General features: G+C 51.0%; 1 protein-coding gene across 4 annotated transcripts in view; it reads left to right on the top strand.

Annotated features, from left to right (window-relative positions):
• NTRK3 (neurotrophic receptor tyrosine kinase 3) overlaps positions 1 to 23,972 on the top strand; it is a 367,569-nt gene that overhangs the window by 73,700 nt on the left and 269,897 nt on the right. For all 4 annotated transcript variants that reach the window (XM_040642769.1, XM_040642772.1, XM_040642771.1 and 1 more), the window contains exons 2-3: positions 1,302 to 1,376; positions 2,045 to 2,116. In XM_040642769.1, coding sequence (XP_040498703.1) covers positions 1,302 to 1,376; positions 2,045 to 2,116 — 147 coding nt within the window. The remainder of the gene's footprint in view (positions 1 to 1,301; positions 1,377 to 2,044; positions 2,117 to 23,972) is intronic.

Genomic DNA, 23,972 nt, shown 5'->3' with positions numbered 1-23,972 from the left:
TTTCTCACACAACTCTAGAGTTGGAAAAGGGCCTTAACAAATCAGCAGCTGGATGGTTCTCAACCTGGGGACCCCAAGAGCTATAATGGAGGATGTTTGTCTCTGGCATTTTGTCAATATGCAAAAAAAGAAGAAGAAGGAGAAGAAGGAGAAGGAGAAGGAGAAGAAGAAGAAGAGGAAGAAGAAGAAGAAGAAGAAGAAGAGGAAGAAGAAGAAGAAGAAGAAGAAAAAAGAACAGTGATCAAACCTATGACAAGCCAGGCTCCTTTGCTTATAGAACTTTTGAGTTCCTTTACGTGGCTGGATCTCATCCACTGGGGGAGTTAGTGCTGGTTTGTATCTGTTGATAAAAAGCTCTGGTGAATGGTGATTTATATCCTCAATTAATAAATCCGAGAAGATGAATTAATTATTACTTAATAAATGTATAGTGTGTCTGCTCTACCCAAGCCTCCTTAAACAGGAGGTGTCTTGGGAGAAAGCTCTAAACGGAGATCTTTGTGACGAGGACGGAGAGGCTGCTGACCTAGCGAAAACCTCTCCCTTTGCGAATGAAGACACAAGAGGCCCGGAGAGGTCAGAGCTCTCGCTCAGAGCCACTGGGTTTAGGTCCCCGAGGTGAAGCTGGAGCTGGGCTCTTTGGTCTCACCTTCCTTCTGTGACACGTGGTGCCTCCCTGGTCCCCAGCCTGCCTCCTCCTTTCCGGACTCGGTTCTGCCCGATCAAGCTCTCTGTGTTCTTGAACTGCAGGTGGGTTGGGCTGTGGTCACCCAAATGGGGCGGTCAGTGTCTGGACCCCGGGGGACCCCGAAGTGGGCGTGTGCTCCTTCTGAGCCTTTGCACTCAAAAACCATGCCCACCGGCAAACTACCTTCCCCCTCCCCCCTTTTAAAACCACATTTGTGTTGTCTTCCTGGACAGCTGAGAAAATGAGCTGTCCTTAGGAAAACCCAAAAAAGGAGAACAAATGTGACTGGAAGGAAGCTAAGGCATGAAGACCAGTGGGGAAGCTGGGTTTCAAGTCTTTAAAAAGGGGAGCTTTCTGGAGCCGAGAGGGGACATTAAATGCTGTCCGTGGGCCAGGCGCTCTGGGTCGCATGACGATCCCACCAGGCAGATGCCGTGCAAACCCCCTCTGGGAGGGAGAAACCGAGGCTCAGGACACTTGGCCATTTGGCAGAGGGCCTGGCTCGCCCTGGTGGGAGATCCCGGATTCGAACCCAGATCTCTCTGGTTCTAAAGACAGCACCTTTCCTGTGGACCCCGGCTGACCTGAACCCTGTCTTTCCTTTCCCCTGCAGACACATAGAGAACTGGCGAGGTCTCCATACGCTGAACGCCGTGGACATGGAGCTCTACACCGGCCTGCAAAAGCTGTGAGTGCACCAGGCCTTGGGAGGGACCTCAGGCGGTGGGTGGGTGCGGGGCGCCTGCGGCCCCTGGGCTGCCCTTGGCACGGTCCTCCTCCGTTCCTCTTTTACTAGACTCGGTACCACCCACTTAGGGATTGTCCAGGGCTTCAGAGGCCGTCCCCCCACTCTCCCAAATTTCCCCTCAGCCCAGAAGACACAGGGACTGTGTGGTCTCACCTGTAGTTAGGGATTCAGGGCAGGACCCGAACCCAGGGCTCCCAGCTAGTGATCTTATCTCAGCCCCATGGTTGACGAATGGCCCCCTAGTCTGCAAAATTTCCCAGCCCCCTCCTCCTTCTTTGGACTTCAGGGCTAGTGTTCGTGGGGGATTTGGGGTGGGGGAGGGAGTGGCCGCAAAGGGGGCTACAGCCCTGTAGATGCTGGGCCAGATTCTTGAGCAGGAGACCTGTTGTTACCCTCTTGTCAGGATGGGGAGATGACAGCTGGCAGCTCATCCGAAACCCTCACCCAGGTCCCAGTGATACTGGGGGCACCTCGTGATACTGATGATGAGAAATTGCATTCAGTTCACAGGGGCGGCTGGAGGTCCACGACTTCCCGTCAGCCTAAGCCCAGAGCAGATGTCCCTCTGCTCCGTGAGCTCTGCTGACCCTGTTTTTCTCTCTCTCCAGGACCATCAAGAACTCAGGACTTCGGAGCATCCAGCCCAGAGCCTTTGCCAAGAACCCCCACTTGCGCTATATGTGAGTAGAGCTGGGTCCTGGGCTGCGGGGAGTGGGTGTGGGGGGGGCACACGGCAGGGAGGGTGCTGGGCAGTGGAGCTAGCTGGCGACCTGGGGTCTAGGCCTGGCTTTGTCACTGTCTGCCCCAGGCCTCCGATTTTGCCTCTTAAGAATGAGGTTTGGGATTTGAGCATCTCTAAGTTTCATGTCAGAAGCCTAAACCAGGGCTTAGAGCCTCCTGCCGCCCAAGGTTGTTTGCCTTCCATTTGCAATTTTGTGGGACTGTAAAAGATAAGAAATCCCACTCATCTGGGATGTGAATGCTACACCTCTGAGACCATTTTTGGGTCCCTAAGTGTTCCGTGTGCCTCTGTGTGTTGGGTGCGGTTGGAAGAAGAGGGAAGGCTGGGCCAGACCAAGCGTCATGTCTAAGTAGGTTCTGGGTTCAGTGGACAAGGGCTCCGAGAATGGAGACCCCTGTACCCAAGGTCACACAGCTTCGTTTGGGACAAGTTGCAGGCCACATGGCTCCGGGTGGGATTCTCGTCTGTCCCTCCCTCCCCCCTTCCCCCTCCCTCCCAAGTCTGATGACGGAGGGGCCTCCTCAGGGTTGGACCTGTGGGGGTGGAATCACATGAGCTCGCTGCTTTCTCTCCAAGCCTTGTTCTCCACGGAAGACTCCGGGATTCAATGGGAGGACTGCCATGTCCTGGGGAGAAGGTGGGCTTGAGAGGAAGCCCGGGGGGATGGTCAGGGGAAACGGCAACCCACTGTGCCGACCGGGGATGCTTGCTGTCTGCTCACCTCTTCTTCCAGGATGGCGGCCATCTTAGACATCCATTGGGCACCTTCCCCGAGAAAGCAGAGATTCTGCAGGGACCAGGTCGGGAGGGAGGGGTCTGTTGTATTTGGGGTGAAAAAATGGAGCAATGATGTGCAGGTGAGTCTTTCCTTTGTCCACGTGACTGTTGTACTGGCTGAGGCACTTTGCAGTTGCTAATGGAAGGGCAGCCCACTGGATTGGAGGCAGAGCCTCGGAGGGAAGCTCTTAGGAAGTGGCAGAAAGGGAGGAAGAGAAAGCGAAGGGCTTCTGGAGGATTGTGGTGGGAGGGGTGGTTCTTTTCAGGGGTGCTGGCCTTATCCTCTGTCCTCTGTGTGCTTTCTCAAGCACATAGTGAGTGCTTGGTATGTGTGCGTGTAGCACTTACGGCCACCCTGGCTTTGTGCAAAACCTCCCTCCCTCCATCTGGAAATGGCACACACTGTAAGGCCCCTGCTCAGGGCCCGATGTCGCAGCTTCACACTTCCCTTCCAGTTGTCTCATTTAGCAGTTGCCCTCTTCTCCTGGTCGAGCGTCTGGGGTGAGATTCTCCCGATGTGTGTTCTCTGCAGCTGGGGGTGTAGCTGGGACCAGAGGAGGGCCTTGGACCAGATGTTCCAGGTGTTTATTTTATTGGGGATTTGAATTTCAATGTAAAATACCCCAGGGGAAGAAGCTTCTGACCTCTGAGAAGTCTTTCTTTTCTTGCTAACTCATACAAAGTTCACAAAGCTAACTGCCCATGGCCGATCAGGTGGGGACAGTGGAGGCTGGGACCAAATGTCCCCTGCCACAGGGGCAGCCGGCTGACTGCTGCTATGTGGAGGTGGGGCCTCATGTTGCCAGACTTACTTTTTTTTAAGAAGAGCTAAAGGTCTGGTGAAGCCCCTCAAGTTTTAAATGCTTGGCAATGAAAAACCCCCTCAACCCCATGGACCAAATGAAACAGCTCCGTGGGCAGAATGGGACGCACGGATTGCCAGTTTGTGGTCTAGGGTCATATTTGGGGGAGAGAAGCTGTCACATGGGAGAAGCTCTGTCCTTTTGCTCAAGGACAGTGGCTTTGGTGCTCATGCCCTAGAGACTTACAAGGCATTGTGCCACCTGCAGCTCTCAGGGAAATCTAGGGGGCTTTGGGACCCGTCATATTTTTTCGGCCACAGAAGTGGGAGCAGGGGTTCATTTCGGGTGACAGGTATTTCTGAAATGGAATGCTCTGGAACTTTCCCCTTGACTTACCCTTGAGGTCCTGGAAGAAAGGCTGCGACCCATGTCTCCTTGGGGATGATCCAGGGTCCGGTGGGTACGTGGCCATGATAGGTTGGTGGGACTTTGCAAGATTCCCAAGGTTAAGAGGGCAGAAGGAGTCTGGTTGGAATAGATCTGTTGATAGCTGCGAGCCTGCCATGACCTCAGGCCCTGGCTTCTCCTGGAAGCATTGGCCAGCTTTTGCCAAAGTACTTGCTGTTGGCAAGAAGGACGGTTTACTATCCATCTACCCCCAGTGTGGGCCTGGTTGTACATCAGGGGCCATTAGGATGCTCGGCTTGGTAGGAGAAATTCAGCACCTGTCGAGGGGCTCCCCTAGGCACTGTGGGGCTTCCAGGGGAGCCTGAAGGGCACAGAGGAGTCAAGGGGTCGAGGTGTAAGCACTGGCTTCGTCAAGGGTTTATTTATGAAATTGTCCCACGTATGAAGACACCTCCCCCCCCCCCCAATCCCAACTGAGTGAATTTCCCGGCAGCTTCCCAGGACATTTTTCTCCTGGCAAATGGGCCAGGTTTCTCTGCTCTCTCGCAGCATCTTCTATTTCTGTCCTCTAAATGCGGTTACGAGTCTTCGGGCCCCAGCTGAGCAATCACAAGATGATCACTTACTCCAACACTAATTGCCAAGCCCTGGCTTGGTGGCTTTTTCCTTTTTCTTTTCTTTTCTTCTTCTTTTTTTTTTTTTTAGGGTGATGGCTGAGAAGTCTTTTCTTGTCCCCTCTGCACAGAATAAGAAGCAGGAAGTGAAATCATCACCCCCTATACTGGTGTCAAGTTGTCCAAATTGTTCTGATTGGCTCGGTTGTCCCCCACTTCTAAGCTGCTCTTGCATTACTCATGGCTCGCTTCTTCCTCCGGCCAGATAATGAACCCAGCAATGTTAAGGCAAAGTTGTCCGTCACGAAGAAGGCTGGGGAGGAGGGTTCTTGTGTCCAACTTCCAGGTTTATGAGTGACTGACCCATCTTCTCTTAACTGCTTCAGTGTTCTCTGTGCTTTATTGAGCGTGAGAGAAGGAAATATTGATTCATATACAGCAAAGGAGATCCTGTCTGAGAGACTGGAATATCCTTGACCTTTAGGTCCTTTCCTTGACTCTCAAGATTTTTGGAGTAAGGATTCTTAAGGATAAGGATTTTCCAAGTGGATAATTGGAATCGCTATTTGCTAATCTGCAAAATGGGCACAGAAATGGTGCCCCCTTTGCGGACGGGATGTGGGGAAGATGAAGTGACTGGGGGCACATAGAGCTCTCAGCCCAGTGCCCCGTAAATGGTCAGCGTTCAGAAATGGCAGTTGCTAATAATGATAGTAATTATTGTTGTTATTTGTGGTGGTGATGATAGAACCAAAGAGAGGGGACCAGTTGAGCTTGATGACGATTCTGACAACGACTTTATTCTGGAAAAGTCATAGATCTGTCCTGCAACGCCATCCACCTCTCTGCCATCTGGAATACTCCTCCCTGCAATCTCTTGTGTCTTAAAAACGAACCCCGAGAGAGTCCCTGTTCTCTCCAGGTACTCCCCCTGCTCTAGACCCTCTGAAGCCCCTTCTCGACAATGTAAGTTTCAGAAAGGACCCAAACAGGTCAGCGGACTAGCTTACTCTTTGTTTTCCATCTGATTGGAGAGTGCACCCATCCTCACGACTGAAATTGGATTGTTGGCCGAATTTCCCAGCCCCACCTCTGCAGCTGGCTCACCTCTTCCCTTCTGGGGTTGGTTTCCTCGTGTGTGGCTCACATGTCGGCTGGATCTCCACAGGCTGGGGTCCCCATAAGCAGAATGACGTAGATGACTCTCTATGAACCGCACTAACATGTCGGGCGGTGTGTTCTTTCCTCTGTAGAGCACCTCAGGGTTTTCAGAGTGCTTTCCCATCCATCATCTCCTTCCGTTCTCATTGCCTCCTGGCGGGGGGAGTGTGGGAGGCAGCCCAGGAGGCAGGCCCAGAGATGCTCTGACTTGTAAGTAGCAGAAGGAGAACTTCCACGAAGTCCTCGGATTCTCTTTCCAGGGATCTTCCCGCTATACCTTATGGGCCAGAAGATGCAATGTTTTCCACTGAAACGATTAAAACATTTTTTTTCTTATGATGGTTAGAAAATTGAATAAAAAATGCCGGTGTCAGGGCACCTGGGTGGCTCAGTCGGTGAAGCATCTGACTCTTGATTTTGGTGCTCAGGTCATGATCTCAGGGTCGTGAGCTCCAACCCTGCGTCAGGCTCTGTGCTCAGCACGGAGTCTGCTTCAGATTCTTTCCTCCCATCTCCCTCTAAATAAATAGCTAGCTAGCTAGATAAATAAATAAATAAATAAATAAATAAATAAAATCTTAAAAAAAATGCTGGTATCAGGGGAGAAGAAGGAAAGGCTAGTGTTGGTTGAGAACTTACCATGTGCCCAGGACTGTGCCTGGCATTTTTGCAAATATCACTCCTCTTGGTAACTGTAGGTTAGGGTTCCTCAATCCCCATTCCATAGATGGGAGCACTGAGGCTCCGAAATCATAACTGGCTTCCCCTCAAGTTCACACAGCAGGGAGTGGAACAGCCCGGACCTGGATTCTCAACCCTGTGCCTCCGAAGTCAGTGTTCTGCAGTCGGTTCTACAGTCCACATGTGTTTGTCTCTAGTTCTCCAGCAAGCACTCCTTAGGGGAGGAGTGGGAGTCTTTAAAGTTTTATTAGAGAGAGAGAGAGAGAGAGAGAGAGCGCGCGCGCGCGCGCGCGCGCGCCGCTATTTCCCCTGGGAATTTAGCACCATCCATCCTCAAAGACCTCTGTTGAGAAAGTTCTGTTTAGTTTCTTTTCCTATTCAGGTCAAATCCTATAACAACAGTTACATTACAAACCGAATATCCTTATCATTAAAGATTCTTAGCATTCGCCTATGGCTCGCTCATTTTCAAGAATATGCAGTGCAAGATTCCAGCAAGCCAAAAGAATTTTTATTTAATCCCTTGGAGTTGTTGTGGTGGGATTTCTCTCGCATTCTGTTTCTTGCTTTTTCTCCCAGAGCTCTGCACGCCACATTGTTACTCCTCTCTGTCGTAAGCAAACGTACCCTGAATCTTCAGCTTGCGAGAGCCAGCCCCAAGCTGACCTGTGTGGGACTGTGATGGGGTGAGGAGGGGGAGAATGTCCTGATTTGAGCGTGATTGTGTCAACTGTGTAATGTTCACATGGAGAGAAAGTCAGCAGCTCTGGGCGGGTAGCAAAGAGAAAAGGGCCAGAATCCTTACCATTGCAGGACTCGGCTGAGAAGGCAGTACATTCCTCTGGAGGTTATTGGGATGGAAGCCTGGCAAGATGGATTTATTATCTCTTGTAAATCACTCAGTGCTTTTTTTCCTTGAGATCACCCCCCATTCTGGGATGCATTGTTAGATGCAATATTTAATGGGTAGATATTTTATCGGTAGACCTTTGCCTTTCTGCCTGCCCCTTCCCTCGGCATTGAGACATTCCTCCAAGTCCCAAAGGGATTGGTGAGTGGCAGACTTGTCCCCTCACTGCTTCTCCACATGGGCCCTTCCTCCTCTGTTCCACGTGGAGGACTTATCCACTGAGCACTGTATAGTTAATAGCGTGGGCTTTGGAGATAGAAAGGCCAGGGTTCGAATCCTGAAACCTCCGCGTCTTCGTGTAATAAGCTTCCCCATCTTACTTAGGCAAGCAGCTGAATCACCATGAGATTTGAAGGGACCGTAAGAGCTCTTACTTCACAGGATTGTCCTGAGTCTTCACTAGGACAGTGCTTAGAAATTGCTTAAGACCGTGCTTTATGAAAGACTCTGTATATTTTTTGTGGTTATTAATGACTTCTTCCCTGCTCTTTGGTCTCTGATTCCACAGAACCATAGGTAATTAAAGCTGGAAGGGGCTCTAGAGCTAACCCCCCAAATTTATATTCCTGTCTCTGCTCCCACCTCCTTTCATTGCCTACTTGACTTCTCCATTTGGGTGGCTAAGATGCAGGTCACACTTACCTTGGCCCAAAACGAAATTCTTGATTTCATTCTACCTCCTCTCTCCAAACCCGTTTCCTTGAGTGTTTCTTGTTTTTCTGAGTGGTACCATCCGCCAGACCACTCATGCCAAAACCTTTTAAGTCATTTTTGCCTCTTCTCTCCCCTTTGCCTGCCTTCCTCCATCCTTCCATCAGTTAATCAAAGCCACGTATTCATTCATTCAGTATTTTGTATTCGTCCACGTCTCTCGCCCCCTCCTCTGTCTTGGTCCCTGCCACCCGCCCGTCTTCTGGCTCTGGCAGTAGCTTCCTGTCTGGCTTTCTTACCTTTTGTCCCCTGCATTTCATTCCCAACACCATTGTCGGAGTGATATTTTAAACACATAAATCCGATTGTGTCACTCTGCTGCTTAAAGCCCTCCAATTACTTCCCACGTTACTTACAATCAAAGTTAAACCCCTTGCCGCGGCCGCTAGACTCAGGCTGATTCGGTTTCCATCTCTCTGTCTCCTGTCCTGCGCTTTCCTCCTTGCTCTCCGCTGCAGCCTTATGAACCCTCTCTCAGTTCCTTGAATGTGCCACACTCATTTCCCCCCCTTGGAAGTTTTTACCTGCTGGTCCATCAGACCCTGTTCTCTGCATGTTGGCTTCTTCTCATCGTTCTCTCTGATGGGACTGTCTTAGCAAGGCCGACCACCCGGCCTCCGTGGGCTTGCTTCTCCTCATGCACCTGTCACCCAACTACATCATGTGGCTTAACAGCTTCCTCGTTACTGTGAACTGCCTGGAATGATCTCATTCACTTATTTGTTTAATTGCTTAGACCCTGTCTCCCCACTTTGTGTTGCTCTCTGCTGGAGCCCCAGCACACAGAGCGATGCCTGTCACATAGCGAGTAGCCCAGTGCTATTTGTTGGCTAGTCTGACTTAATCGTTCCATGGGTGAGAGGATGGATTTCTAGAGTAGAGAAGAATTCAGACCAAGAGCTCATGGGCAGGAGCTGAGCCACGACTAGAACTCAGGTACTTGGTATCATCAGCTTGATGTTCATTCCACCATGTCGTCCTGTTGACCGTTCTTGGTCCCATCTAATCAGAGCTCCTCAGACTCTTTGTATGACAGAAAACATTGCAGTTGTGTTTAAAAGAAAGGATATACGGGCAAATAATATGCAAAGCATGGACATTATAACATGGATCCTATAAAACGTACAAATAGTACAAATGTTCAGTCATATCATAACACCACTCTGCTGAAATGTCACATGAAAATATACAATGAAAGCAACTTATCTCTTGGAGATTTCTCAAACCTGGTGCTCGAGCTGTTGCTTCTAATGAAATCCTATCAGTCCTTTTTTTTTTTTTTTTTTTTTTTTTTTTGGAGAATGTGGTTAAAGCTATACAATTTCTCCTTCTCTTCAGAAAAAAACCCCACTACACACACACCATTTCTCACACATTTTCAGGGGTTTATAGATTTCCACTGGGCCCTGAATGGAGAACCTGTCCAAGGATATCCTGGAGAGAGGTGTGCTCGCTGGAATGCGTGGTTTATACCTAGCAGGCCCCAGCCATTTAAAACTTCTATTCTAGATGTGACAAGTGAGATTTATATCATGGCACATTCTCATAGGCATAAAAGAATGTCTTCATAATTTATAATCTCCCCTGTGGTTAAGATAAGTCGGGAAAAGACTGGGTATGGTACGGGGTTTCTTTTTGGGATGATGAAAAATGTTCTCAAACTGATTATGGTGATGGTTGCACAACCCTGTGAAGATACCAAAAGACATTGAATTGTACAGTTCAAATGGGTGAATTGTATGGCGTGTGAGTTATATATCAATAAAGATGAGGAATGAACATTTTTGTCCGTGTGTGTGTGTGTGTGTGTGTGCATATGTGTGTCCATGTCCCTCTCCAGCAGAAGCTCTTAGAGCCTGTGTGGGGTCCCCCATGTCTCTTTGTCCTCTGCCACGGGACAGAGGATGTGAATGTTCCAGACAGGGGCTGCTGCATTAGCCTGAGCCTTGCTGGGAAGATCATGGGGACAGAGCCACAGCTGACCTTCTGTGGACGTGCAGGATGAGAGAGGAATCAACTTTTGCTATAGAGAGACAAGAAACCGATAAACCAGGGATGACAGTGGCTGTCACCCACACACAGGGATGTGGGCTGCCGGCACTGCGGACTTCTCAGTATGTAGCTGTCATCTCTTCCTTTCTGTTCCCCTTTAAGAAGGGGTCTCGGAGCACAAGGAGGGGGGTGGTGTTGCAATGATGGCTTTGAACCTTCTCGAATTGATATGTATAAAGAAGTAAATCGAACGCCAGTGGTGGCTCTTTATTAGAGGTGGTGGGTTATTTGTGACATAACTCACACCTTTGACACTCTGCACAAACAGTTGACCCTCTCCAGTCTCCCAGTGCAAGGCCACGGAGGGGCCGCTGGCTTAGACGCTAAGTGTGACTGTCCATCAGAGGTCGGCTGGAGCGCCTCGGAGGCTCGTGGAGCAGGCAGCGGTGGGCTGGGACTTGGGTGCGTGGCTGTGGGTGCTTATGGCGCAGGGACTGTCCCCTCACTGAGGCATGAGTATAGCCCTTTCCCCACCTGGAATACCCCCAGAGCCGTTGAGACACATGGTCACGGTCCCAGGCTATGGGGTCTGGCCAGCGGGTCACCTTGGAGAGAATTCCAAGGGAACAGGCTTTGGGAATGGAGCCATTTGTTGGTGGAGTAGGGTTTTCCCAGATCTAAAAGTCTGGGAACCTGAGTCAGGACTGTATGCACTGGTGTGTCTGGATGGTGGCCAGGAGAGGAGGGGATCAGAAGTTTGAGTTCACGTGAGTGTGAGGGGCGGCTTGACACCTGGATGGCTGTCATTCGTGACAGGTACTCTTTGGCTCTCAGCGGAGTGACCACACCTTGCACATACTTTGCTCTTTCTCTGCATTGTTCTCTGACCTTGGATGAGCTGCTTAGCCCACCTGGTCTGTTTCTACCTCTGTAAACTGAGGCGGTGTTATAAACGGGCCCAGACCCGGCCTCGGCAATTTGGGAAATTCTTCTTGGAAGAAAGATGGTGTTTGGGGTCGTTGAGGGGCAGGGCCAGGGGAAAGCTGTGGTCAGCTCATTTTGGCCTTCCCCTCTCCCCGCCTCCCTGCAGGGGCAGGCTTTCCAGTGCAGTGAGCTCAAGGGGCTTAACATCAGTGAAGCACTAGCTATGTGCCAGGCATTCGTCTGCGCACTTAATATAGCATTTTATCTTCGTAATGGCAGGTGGACACGATTTGTTGTCTCCATTTTACAGATGGGGAATTTGAGGCACAGAGCGATCATGTGACTTGCCTGAGTTTACACGGCTACTAAGTGGTGGAGACTGAAGCCAACCCTGGGTGGGCTGCTGCTGGCGTTCCAGAGCCTGTGCTCTGAACAACTCCACTCTTGCACCCATTGCCTGTGGCCACCTCGGGTCCAGCCGGGGCAGGCGTCAGTTCTCTAGAACCAGCTGGAAAGGATGGTCAGGCAGGAAGCTCCAGAGAGGCACTTGTCAGAAAGGGGGCTACTCTGGGAGAAGGACTGTGGGAGAGTACTAAGGGGGCTCCTGGAACCCAAGTCCTGGTCTACACCCAGTTGCCAGCAGGGTCTAGGTTAGTGGGAAGTGCCTGGGCTGGCGCTCAGGGGGCCGTCAGCAGAGGGTCACACAGGGCAGGTGTTCGGTAAAGAGAATGGAGCCTGGCTGATTGAACAGGCGGGGATGAATGCAGGCTTATGATGTATGCATGCGGTAGTAGCAGGCTTTCAGTCTGTCTGTTGCCAGAGAGCACGAGGCGGCCTTGCCTGTCCCCAGCCCGGGCTTCTCTGGCCTCAGCCCCCAGGAACGACGGTGTTTGTGGGTGGCCACGTCCACTACCTAGTCTGGGGATGGGAGTGGAGGGATAGGCACCAGATTCGATGAACTCTAAGGTCCCTGCCTTACCACTTGCTATTCCTCTTGCAAATGGGTCCTTCTTGCTTCTGTTGAACCCAGATGTGTTTTGGAACTCACCGAACTCAGGATTTTCAACCTGGAATTACTTAGCCCCCACTCACGTATCTGCTGCTTCTCATTTCTAGTCATGTCACACCCTCAGTCTCTGGGTGATGGCCTTTCTGGAGCCCTGGAAAGGATTTACATCTTGTTCCCTTAGGGAGGCAGGTAGCCAGCTTCCTAAAGTTGAGTTTCTTTTTTCTTGTGCATTTGTGTCTCTCTTACAGACTCCCCGTGGTCCAGGGATTAAGGATGTCCTCCCTGATAATTTCTTTCTGTTCACTTTATTTTATGGTCGGCATCCTGATCCACCCAGGGCAGACCCGACGTGACCCAGACGGCGTGGCCGCATACCTTGCTGGCCTGCCAGAGCATTGTGAGGTTGTACGATTCTCTTTGTTGAAGCCCTACGTTCAGCACAGAGTCTGTGCTCTATTTAACTTCAGGTAACTCTAGGATCCATTGCACTGAACTTTAAGAGTTTTCTTGTAACCTTGTCAGCTTTCCGAAAGCTCAGTCTAATGCTGAGTAAACACTCTGGTCTCCGCAGCTCCCAGCCTTGGGGATTAGACAGTGTGCCCATATTTTTCCAGCCTTGATTTTTCTTAGTAGATTTTCTTTCCTTTTTCCCCCGCCCTCGCCTAAGGCTTCATTACTTTCCATTTGTCCATATCTCTTTTCTCCATTTTTCTTGTTAAGGACAGATTTAGAAAATGAGATTAGTCTCGTGGCTATTTTGGCGTCATCATTAATTTTCGTCCCTCTTCATTCCTTAGCAGACCGGCAGTCTCGTGTCTCTCTCTCCCTGGTTTTTTTCCCTGATGGATTTGTGAAAGTCCCTTCCCAGGTTAACCCCTTTGTCTCTTGGGACCTGCTGTGGTCCTCTGCCCCTTCCCAGTGGGCTTCTGGGCCCCCCAGCTGGGGTGGCTGTTTTGGGTTGGAAGGGCATTGGGTCCCCCAGAGTGGGGCTCAGCTATGTGCCGTCCCTGACCAACCTTGTATCTTAGAGTCCTGTGAAGTTCACTCACAGTGGCCCTTGGGGTCATGTGGCATTTTCCCGAGACGTGAACTCATTAATTCCCATCGGAGCATCTGGCGTGGTCCTAGGGCCTCCCAGGCGAAGCTGCAAAGATGAATTACATTTAGCTTCAGTGAGGTAGCTGGGGCAGGAGAGAGAGGTGGGGGGTCGAGGCAGTTACTTTACAGTGTGATGGGGCCTAAGGGCTCCGAGGAGCACTTAACAAAGGTAGGCGTTGCATCTGTGGGTAAGGGGGGGTTACAGCAGAGAAGGCCCCCCGGGGTGATGACAGAACACCCGAAACCTGGGGTGGGTGGGAGGCAGCAGGTGGGAGGAGCTTGGAGAGGGGACGGGTGGTGGGCATTTGTGGGGTGAGCACTCTTCTCGGTAGAGGGAGCTGTGTGCTGTGTGTCCAGAGGCCTGGCCATGTTTCAGGGACTGCAGGCCCCCACTGACCCTGGAATCGGGCTGACAGCCGGACTGCCACCATCACTTACCCTGTGCTCCTTCACAGGTCAGGACAAAAGGGTTAGGATCCTGCTTCCAGCTCTCCTGTCTTCCCGGCTTGTCCGATGATCTGAGACCTCTGTCACTAAGGCAGCAGAACTCTGAGGGGCTGGTCATGTTAGGGAGAGCCAGAGCGGGCCGGGGGGAGTCAGGGCGGCCCTGACTAGGTCCCCATTTTCTGACAGACGGTATGTCTCGGATGCCTCCACGCCTCCTTCCAGAGGAAGGTCTGGTGCTTCCCTGGCCAGGGCCCTCCTCTCTGACATACCAGTATCCTGAAAGGTCTCCCTAGAGCTCCCACTCTCCACTCCATCCCACAGTTTTTCCCCACGCAACTGGCCAAGAGAGCATTTAAACATTTCATTCGGATCTTCCTAAGTGTGCCTTTAATGCTGTCAGACAGAGCCAGACTCCGCCTCGGTTCACGAGGTGAGTGGGCTGCTGTGGCAGAGGCCTGAATGGGACAGCGTAGTACAGGTCTGGGGCCAACCTTGGGACCCATTCCAACACTTCTCCACACACGCCGCCCCCTATACGTCCTCTCGTGCTCTCTGCCTCCAACTTTCCTCCAAACCTGCAGTGTGCTGGGCCATCTCCCCTCACGGCCCTTGCCTGTCCTGGCCCCTCACACGGCAGGCTTTCTTTCGGCCCCCAGTCTCTTTAGAGAGGGCCTGTTCCTCCTTCCAGATTCAGCCCAATGGTCCCCTGAAAGCTTTCCACTAACCACGCCCCACCCATGCTGTTCCCCATCCCTTTCCTTTGGTCCCTGTTCTTATCCTTTCTTTGCGCTTGTCCCAGTAAGCATACATTTGAATTTCATCATTATGCTTTTAACTATGTGATGTTTGCCGTCCCTACTGTGGTGAGAGCTCCCTGGGGACGCAAGCCTCTTGCCTCTTTCCTCTACCACTGGACACCCAGCACTCGGCACAACCCTGGCACTTGGTGGACGTGTCCGTGAACGAAGGTGTGGAGCACTGGAGGGAGGCTGGGTTCCCTTTTCTCATTGGTGCGTCCGATGCCCTCAGGCATGCAGTGCACGGGCACAGCCATGGGCACTGGGAGGTAGGGTTTCGCCTCTGAGACACAGGGAAGCCTCCCCTGCTGCTCACTGAACCCATTTCCATATTGTGTCGGCGCCGCTGAGCACCATGGGCCCCCAGCAATGCCTGCTCCCCAGAGAAACCAAGGGGGGGGGGTGACCGCACCACTCATCCATCCCGTACCATTCTCCAGCAATAAAAGGGCACCTCGGTCTTCTTGCCCTTCCCCACATCTGGCATGCCCAGCTGTGCCTCGGGGCAGGCAGCTCACCCCTCCCGGCGGCAGTGGGGCTACCCCTCTGCCTGCCAGCTGTCCGTCTGCAATCAAGAGCCTCTGCTGATGGCAGCAAGGGTGGTGTTTGCAAAGAGCAACCGTGTGCTCCTTATTTATTGTGCGGAAAAGAAAACAAATTAAGGCCTTGTAATTATACAGTCGGGCATGTTCTTAAATAAAGCTTAAGCACTCAGAACTCCATTTAGAATATTAATAATTGCATTCCCTGGGCCTGATCCCAAGCAGCTTTCTCTCATTCGGCTCTTCCCCTCTCCTCCCATCCTTCCCTACCCCTGTCCCCTTTGGTGTCTCTCACTGGTGTCAGTCTCTGCTTGGACCCCAGGAATCTCTGGAAAGCTTCACGCACTGGCTCTGAGTCGGCATAGTTGAGAGTCCATGTCAGTCTTTTCAGAGAACATCAACAGCATTTATTAGCTGATTTCAGAGGCATGCGGCCCTCCTAGGATTCTCTTGCCTTTCGCTCTCCCCTCCCTAATTTTGGTGAAGCATCAAGGAGGGCCGTGGTGCCGTGTCTCAGGGCACGATTACTGCAGAGCCCGTCAGAACTGGGCTCCATCCCCAGTTTGACTGCTGAGCAACTGCAGGACCTTGGTCAAGACGTCTAATCTCTCTGAGCTGGTTCTTCCTCTGGCGCTAAGACCATCCCCCTCCTAGGCTTGTGTTTTGGGACTTGGATGAGAGAATGCATTTGAAGCTAGTTCCTTACAGATGTTAGGTCTCTCCGTCCATATATGTCACTGGAAGATGCTAGGCACCTATTCGGTCTCCCCAAGCCCTGTGAAATGAGTGGATATGTCTCTTTGGGGTTCTGCAGGACACGGAGTGGGGGCGGTCAGTGTGGTGTGATGTTATGAGAGTGACCCGGACACGTTTCTTCTTAGGATTGTTGACCAGTTCCCTGAGCCATATGCTCATCCCCAACATGGCTATAATGCTTTACAAACCACTCTCGAAAGTACCATCTCATTTAACATGCAGTAGTAAGGTGAAGTAGCAGTTACTGTCATCCCTGGCCTATTGCTGAGGAAATGGAGAGAGTGAATCACCCAAGACCACAGAGCTAGAAGTAGTGAAGGAGGGACCAGGACCCCGGTCTCAGACTCCCAGTGCCTTGTCTTTTTTGCTACACTGGGCTGTTCCCTAAGTCATTGCTGACACCTGGAGGGAGACTCACCTGGTTTCTGGACTTCAGGGTCTTGATTTGATGCTGCTCTGACACTTTCCACAGATCCATCACCCCCTTGATCTTTTTTTTTCTCTTCCTTTCCTGCTACATGGGAAACACATACCAACACTGGTTTTACTGGCAAATTGTGGTAGTTGGGTCACTGTCAGAAACTAACTCAAAAGTAGCCTGAAAACATTCAAATATTGTTAGATTCATAATCTAGATTACGTGACTGTATGGATAGTGCTGTGGTGGGCCTTGTTAAATGCAGGTGAAAGGTGCTTTGGAAATGTCTCCCTCTGTGGCCAGCATTATGGCTTGGGATGGGGAGGAATGGAGACACTAAGTCAGGACTTGGTCCAGGTGGAGCTGGAATGTTCAGTCTAGTTGGGAAGAAAGTTAGCTTTCTTAGACTGGAGATGCCAGGATGCTAACTTCTGCTGGTTGGTGCTGACCATAGCAGGCAGAACAATTTTTGTATTCTAGGGATACTGGGGAAGGACATGGGTCTTAAATTTGTTTTTGAAGGAATATATGCAGCATTATATAGAAAGAGGGAGAAAACGCATGGAGTGTGTGTGTGTGTGTGTGTGTGTGTGTGTGTGCATTTGCAAGCAAGCAGGGAACAAAGCCAAGAGAAAGATAGAAGTATTTATTGTGTTAAGCTCTCTGCTAAGCATTCTTCCAACAGTGATCCTGTTCGAATGAGTGATATGCTTCTTGTTTTACAAATGAGGACTCTGGGGCTCAGAAAGGTTATGTAACTTGGCCAAGGTCACACAACTGAAGATAGGGATTCATATCCATAAAGGTCTGCTCTGGAACTCATATTCTTCTTTGTTGTATCACGGTGCAAAGGCTGGTTCACGTCTCTGAGGTGGTCAGGAGCCCAGCTTTTCCAAAAGGAATATTGAAAAATTGTTTCTTCTTGGCAGGGAAACTGATATCTCCCTACCACTACTTTTGCCTCCCCAGCTCTCAGCCTCCGTGTTCCTCTCCCTGGGGATTCAGCACCATGGCCAGAGCCCAGAGAGTCCTGGGGGCACAGTGAGCTGTCAACAGCTCCCCAGAGAGAGGCTCCCAGGTCCTGGGCTCTCCCATTTTCCTCTCTCTAGCATCATCTCAGTTGCTGGTGGTCTGTCCGTGCCCTTAGGTGAGAGCCACATGGCTTTCAGGAAGAGCCTTGCACATGGGGTGGACAGAACTCTGCTAGCCTGCCTGGCGAGATCCAGACCTAAGCAGGAAAGGGCACATGAGAAGGGTCTACTCCTTCCCATTCTCTCCTCCCAGGCCCAGGCCAGAGGGGAGGAGGATTGTGATTTAAGACTTCAGTTACTCTGAACTGGGGAATCTTCTAGGGACGTGAGAAGGGAATTGAGTTGGAATGGGGCTCTTTCCTCCAGGGCAGAGCTCCCAGGGTCTGTGGTCCAAAGTTACTATGTGCATCCCTTTACCAAGCCTGTTCTGTTTCTGTTGAATGGGGCCAAAAGCCAGTGGATCTGCCATGTGCTTTCTCATAGGAACAGTCAGAGGGGGGACGAACTGTGGCAGCAGCACAGCAGGGCTGGTGGAATTATGGTACCGGTGGCTTTGTCCTTTGTGATGATGTGCCCTCTTCATTATTGGAAGGCTTTCACCTGGGTGTACAAAACAGAGCCCCCGACTTGAGATCCAGACACCTTCTCGCTTACATGCATGTGTAATGCACACATACACAAACAACACACACACACACACACACACACACACAGTGGTAGTGTGCTAATAAGATCATGGATTCTGTAGTCAGACACACTGATTCAGCCCCTGTTTTAACAGTACCAGCTTTGTGACCTTGAGCTAGCTACCTAACCTCTAAGCCATAGATTTTTTTATCTATAAAATGAGAACAAATCATAACAATAATATGGACCATAAATGGTTTTGGGGGGAGATTCAGTGGACTAATATCTTTAATATCTAATATCTAATATCTTTAGTAATTAGTTCCTAACAAGCACTCAATAAATGTTTCTCATTATTTCTGTTCCTCAGAAAATTATTTCTGTATCCCAATTTTCTTTAGTTTATTCACATGATTATTGTTAATGATTCTGGAAGAATCCCCATAGCATGGAAAAATGATTAGCAAGTTAATTAATTGTTTGCACTTGTGTTCAAAGCTCAAGGTTTAAATTAAGTCGAGGTCAGCCATCGTGGTGCTGGTATAAGAAAGAATTAGTTGAGTTTGGCACCCTGCTTAGTGCAAGATGTATGAAGTTCACACCGTTCAGTGAAATTTGCTTGCATGCTTTCATGTAACAATGTTTGTGATCAAAGTGCACACTGTGTCTTCTGCTTTGTGAAAACAAAAAACTGTAGGCAGAAACACAGTTCACAGCTCCTCGTGTGGATGGTCACCCCTGGGGGAGCCAGTCTTGGCTGGGACCCTGTCCCCGTGTGCTTTTCCATTCTGTTCTCCTTTCTCTCATTTCTCTAAGTCTCAATCCAAAGTGCCTTGGCTCTCTAGACAAATGCCCTCCTGTTCCCAGTGTATACCGGATCCTCACATAACCTGTGGGGGTGGGGGGAGGTGAAGAAACAACCCTTTGAGAATCTCCATGGAACCAAGTGGGGTAGGGGTTGGTTCTGGGCTCCATATATTCAGTGTGAGATAAGAGGTCTTGCGTAAGTCTCCGGGGACTCTGCCAGATCTCTGCAGGAGAGAGGCCATGGGGAATAGGAACGAACACTGCTTTCCCCCAAACATTTTGTAGAATTGGACAACAGAGGCCAAGAGACCGTGCATGGTATAAATTACGGAAAACAGTGGTGTAATGACATTGTTTGGTGAATAAATTGAAGCCCTGAGTCATGAGGCCAATAACAGAGAGGGAGCAGAGAAGTGTAATTAAAAGGAGAAAAGCTATGTTTTCAGCTGACATTGGAAGTGAGATCGAGATGGGGGTGGGGTGGGAGGACGGGGGCCGCTGGCCCCTAACTGTGGCTGCAGCTCAGGAGAAGGGACATGGTTATTACTGGCAGTCACAGCGAGTGAGAGAGGAGGCCAGTACTTCTGACACAGAGGAGGAAAGAGAGTGAGAGTGGTAACGTGGAGAATTTCAGTAGAAGCAAAGCCATGTGAGCTTTGGAAATGAGATTAGCTACAGGACCCTGAACACTGCAGTGATTTAGGAAAAGCTGGGCTGGGAGAAATCTGTGTGAAGACAGATGAGAACCTAGAGAAGAAAAAGGGGGATCGGGAGTGGGTCTGGGTCTCCTATTAGTCACGAGGTTCTGGAGATTGTTCTCCAGGATATCTCCTATCTGTGGCTATATACTTCTGTGCAAATACCCTCGGACCTGCCCTTTTAAGGATTAAGAAAAAAAAAAAAGAACCCAAGATATTTTAGAGCAAGGATACCTACTCTGGGCCAGCTGACATGGATGGATATGGGGACTGTGGCCAACCTGACTGCACCCCACCATTCTGTGGGGCCAGCAAGGATTAAAGACCATAAGGAACATTCAGATTCTGAGCCACATGCAAACCTTTCAGACAGATCCCCTTCCCCAGATTCTTCTGGAAACGTAGGCAGTGAACGGTTTCCATGGGAGAACGCATCTCATTCACTTCATGCACCAGTGCCTAGCATTGCCTGGCACGGACTAGGTACCAGATTAGCGTGGGTTGAATGATTGAGGGGGTGGAGGTTGCCTTTCAATATAGTAAAAGCTGGGATGATACTAAAACTTTGTTTAGAGAATTTGTCTATCTCTATTGTTCTGCACTATAAACCAACAGCCAATGGGTAGTGCATAGTAGGAATTCAGTAAAATTATTATCCACACTGGGACACCGTTTTTTAGAAGATTTTAACTATATATTTATTTGTTTATTTATTATTCGGGGAATGTGGGTGTTGGGGAAGGGACAGAGGGAGAGGGGGAGAGAGAATCTCCAGCAGCAGACTCCACGCTGAACCTGATGCGGGGCTCGATCCCACGACCCTGAGATCACGACCTGAGCCAAAACCAAGAGTCGGACGCTCAACTGACTGAGCCACCTAGGTGCCTCGGACTAAGACACTTTTGGGAGTGAAAGGGAACTAATGGAATGGGATTCTGGGACAACAGACGTGAACCAGGACTGTTTGGGCAAACCGGGATGTGTGGTCACCCATCATCAGTACTTGTTGAATGAATGGATCTCGTATCCTTGGAGTTATCTAAGGGGAGTGGAGGTTTTATGGAATTTACCTCCTTTTGGCCAACGAACTTCCATTTATCCTTGGGATCCTTCAGCTAATATTTCCTGGGTGCCTACTGTATACCAGGTATTTTGCTTGTATTGAGGATACAAAGAGATTAAGAAAAGCCCTGTTTTTACTCTTAGGGGGTCCCCTGACTAATAGGAAGCCAGACTGTTGATAGACTGACAGTGTGACAAGTGCTAAACTAAAGGGATGGACGGACTACTCTGGGACCCTGGGAGTGGGAAAACTCAGGAGGTGGCAGTCAGTCAGGCTTTTTGGACGAAGGATATTTCAGGGAGTCCTGGAGGATGATTCGGCATTTGCCCGAAATTCTGGGAGGATCCAGAGTGTCAAGCAAGTAAAAGCTGACTGTGGCAGAAAACTCATTCCGGATCCACTCAACAACGCTGTGTTGCGGGGTGCTGGGAACAGTAGAATTGTGACTAAGATAGATGGGCCTATGACCTCATAGACTGTATGAACTGCTTGCCATCAGATAGTGAACCTTATATTCCATTAGGGCCGTGACGGTAGAATTGCCTTGTGAGCCAGGAGCCGGGGGCCAGGAGGAGGGGCACCTACCCCCAGTCTGGAGTGCCGACCCCAGCAGTGCAGTAGGTGGGGAGAGAGGCTTCCGGCACGCATGCGGACTGTGAAGGGGGAGCTGATGTGCCCCTCTCAGCATCTCCCCTCCCATTCGGCAGCATGGGGAGCCTTTCACCGGGCCCTCCTTATTTTGCTATCGTTCCCCCGGCAAACAATGCCTGCAGGACTGGGTGGGGGGCAGCAGTGCTGGTGTGCAGAGGGGGGAGTCCAGAGTCTCAGGATCTGGAGGAAGAGGCTGGGTGGGAGGTAGTGGGTAGACAGGAAGCCGGAGGAGGTGGAGGGAGTCAGGGGGTTGCTTAGGAAAGGCCCATCTGCCTCCCCATCCAGAGCTTTTGGATGTAATATTATAATGTTCCTCATTATTTTCCTTGGATGAGTTTGCTATCCTGATATATTAATTATTCTTAAAGGTCAACAGCGCTCTTTCGAATCCCCTTCTGTTCTATCGTGTAATCAGTTAATTAATTGGAAACCATTTAGCAGCGTCTGCGAGCGCGTTGTCGGGTGCGAATTTCCTTGTTTTGTTGTTCGTGTGGCAATGGGTCCCTCCACGCACCATCACCATCGAGGATTTGGGAACTGGAGCGTGGGCCCCACCCCTCGTCCCTCCCCTTCCCCGGGTGGGTGCCCCCCCCTTTAGTTATCTCATTAACAGTTGTGATGGCTCACCATCTTTGTTGTTTCTGAGTCTCCACTGGTAATAAAAGCCCCTTTCCGTGGAGTGCCCACCTAGGACGGGCACCGTGCGGGGCGACCGCGTGTGTTATTTTATTTGATTCCCACTGTCCATGTGCTAGAGATTTTGCTCCCTTTTCAGAGGGTAGAGGAGGCTCAGAGTGTGGAAGAGAGCTTCCCAATAATTATATAGGCAGAAAGGGGCCAGGCAAGGGTAGAACCTCCTGGAAGCTTTGTGTTCTTGTTGGCTATGGTACTGGTGGTTCGGAGGCTCCGGGAGAGACTTGGCCCCAGAGCACAGTCTTAGGTAGAATTCTTAGTCCCAGGTGCTGCGGGTTCATTACAGGGACAAGCGTTTGATACAGACACTGAGCCCTGTTATTCCTTCTTTGTGCTTCCATTTTGCCTGCTGTTTCTAAAGTCTGCTGTGTGCAGGGGCAAGTCATCAGCAGCCTGAGGGCAGGGCGGAAGCGGTGCTCCCAAATATGCCCAGCCCCCCAGCACGAGGCAGTCACGTTGAAAGGCTGACCTGTGGTCCGCGCACTGGCGGCTCAGAGCTCCTGCCCATGTGCCTCCTGGAGATGTGCTCTAGGACATGTTGTTCCGTGTCTGACTCCCCCAAACCCCTCCATGCCTGTAGTCTGGTCTGCAGGAAAGGGGGGAATGCATGGGGGAATACTTCACTGGATGAGGGCTCTCCACGCCTCTCCCTGTGGGCCCCTTCGTGTTAGCAGGTGGGTCTCCATCCTTTTTGGCTTTACGTATGGTCCTACTTAGACAAGGGGACACAGTGGGAAATTCGATTCGATTCCCCCTTTCAGAGACCAAGAATTCCAGTCTTCCCAGACTTGGGGGTGGGGAAGGTTTTCCAAATTCCGCTTAAGCATGGTAAGATGTTGTCCTACTGGGTCATAGGAAGGTAGGGGTTATGGGAAGTACAGGAGATGGAACCCCAGTGACATTCCTCCTCCTGCTGCTGCTGGTAGGTGCTAAGGAACATGGACTGTGGCCAGGCTGTGGGGGTTCAATTCTTGGCTCCCCCTGGCAGCAGCTGCTGACCCAGGGCAAGGGACCTAACCTCTTTGCTCCAATCCCTCCCCTTTGGAAAGTGGAAATGATGATGATGGTGGTGGTGGCGGTGGTGGTTGTGGCTCATCCCTCGTGGGGCTGTTGCAGGGTTCAAGTGAGCTCTTACATGTAAAACCTTTCAAGAGAGCTGGCCCAGAGTAATCGTTGCGTGTGTTAGCCGCTGTCATCACTACCCCGTGCAATACCCCAGTGGCCATGCACTGAGTACCTACTGTGTGCCAAGCACTGCGTTGGGCGCTTGACATGCATGAATTCGTCTTCATCCTTAGAGCTGCCCCGTAAGGCAGATATTATTACGACTTCTGGGGTCACGAGGAAGACACGGGTCCAGAGAGGTTCTGTAATGTTCTCTGGAGGTGGGGAGGGTGGGTCACGCAACCCAAGAGGTCCAGAGCCGAGAGTCTAGCTTGTCGGTCTGGCTTCAGAGTCTGTGCTGTTTGCCACTGGGCCGATGCTTCTCGAAACTGGAGCAGAAGCCAGCATCGCCTGGAGGGCCCGATAGGACACAGGGGGCGGGACTCAACCCAGGAGGTTCTGATTCAGCAGGTCTGGGCTGCCCCGCCCCCCCAGAAGTTACATTTCTAATGAGTGTCCAATGATGCTGATGCTGCTGGGGGACCACACTTGGAAAATTCCTACGGCCCCCTAGAGCAGTCCAGTGGGGATATAATGAGCTCTCCACCACGCTGCCTTGCCTGGGCTCTCCCTGCAATGCCTGTTGCCCATACATTCCATCTTAAACACTAACTGGTACCTACTGCCTCACGTGGTCTCCATGAGCCGGTGTCCTGGCCAACCCCGCGGGTGAGAAGGCCCCAAGTGGTATCCGCATGTCCTCCTAGCTCTGCTGGAAGGGAAGCAGACAGCAGTCAGCAACAGCTCTTGAAATCCACACACAGGTTCTTGTCTGGGAAGGGGGAGGGACAGGGGGGGCCTGAGGGGCTCTGGGTCAAAGGCCCCCAAAGCCCTTAGACAGCTGTCCACAAAGCCAGCTCTGGAGGGAGTGGCCTCCATTAGCCCTTTCATCCTGGGGCTTGACACCATGCTCCAAGCTTCTAGGAAAATACCTCAGGTTCTGGGCTAAGGCCTCTGCTTCTTGGGGTGTCCTCTGGCCTCAAGGGGACCCCAATGGAGGGGGGTCCCAATC

The sequence above is a fragment of the Ursus maritimus genome, unplaced genomic scaffold (assembly GCF_017311325.1).
Source record: "Ursus maritimus isolate PB19 unplaced genomic scaffold, ASM1731132v1 scaffold_27, whole genome shotgun sequence".
NCBI classification, from domain to species: Eukaryota; Metazoa; Chordata; class Mammalia; order Carnivora; family Ursidae; genus Ursus; species Ursus maritimus.
This window is presented reverse-complemented; position numbering and strand designations above follow the sequence as displayed.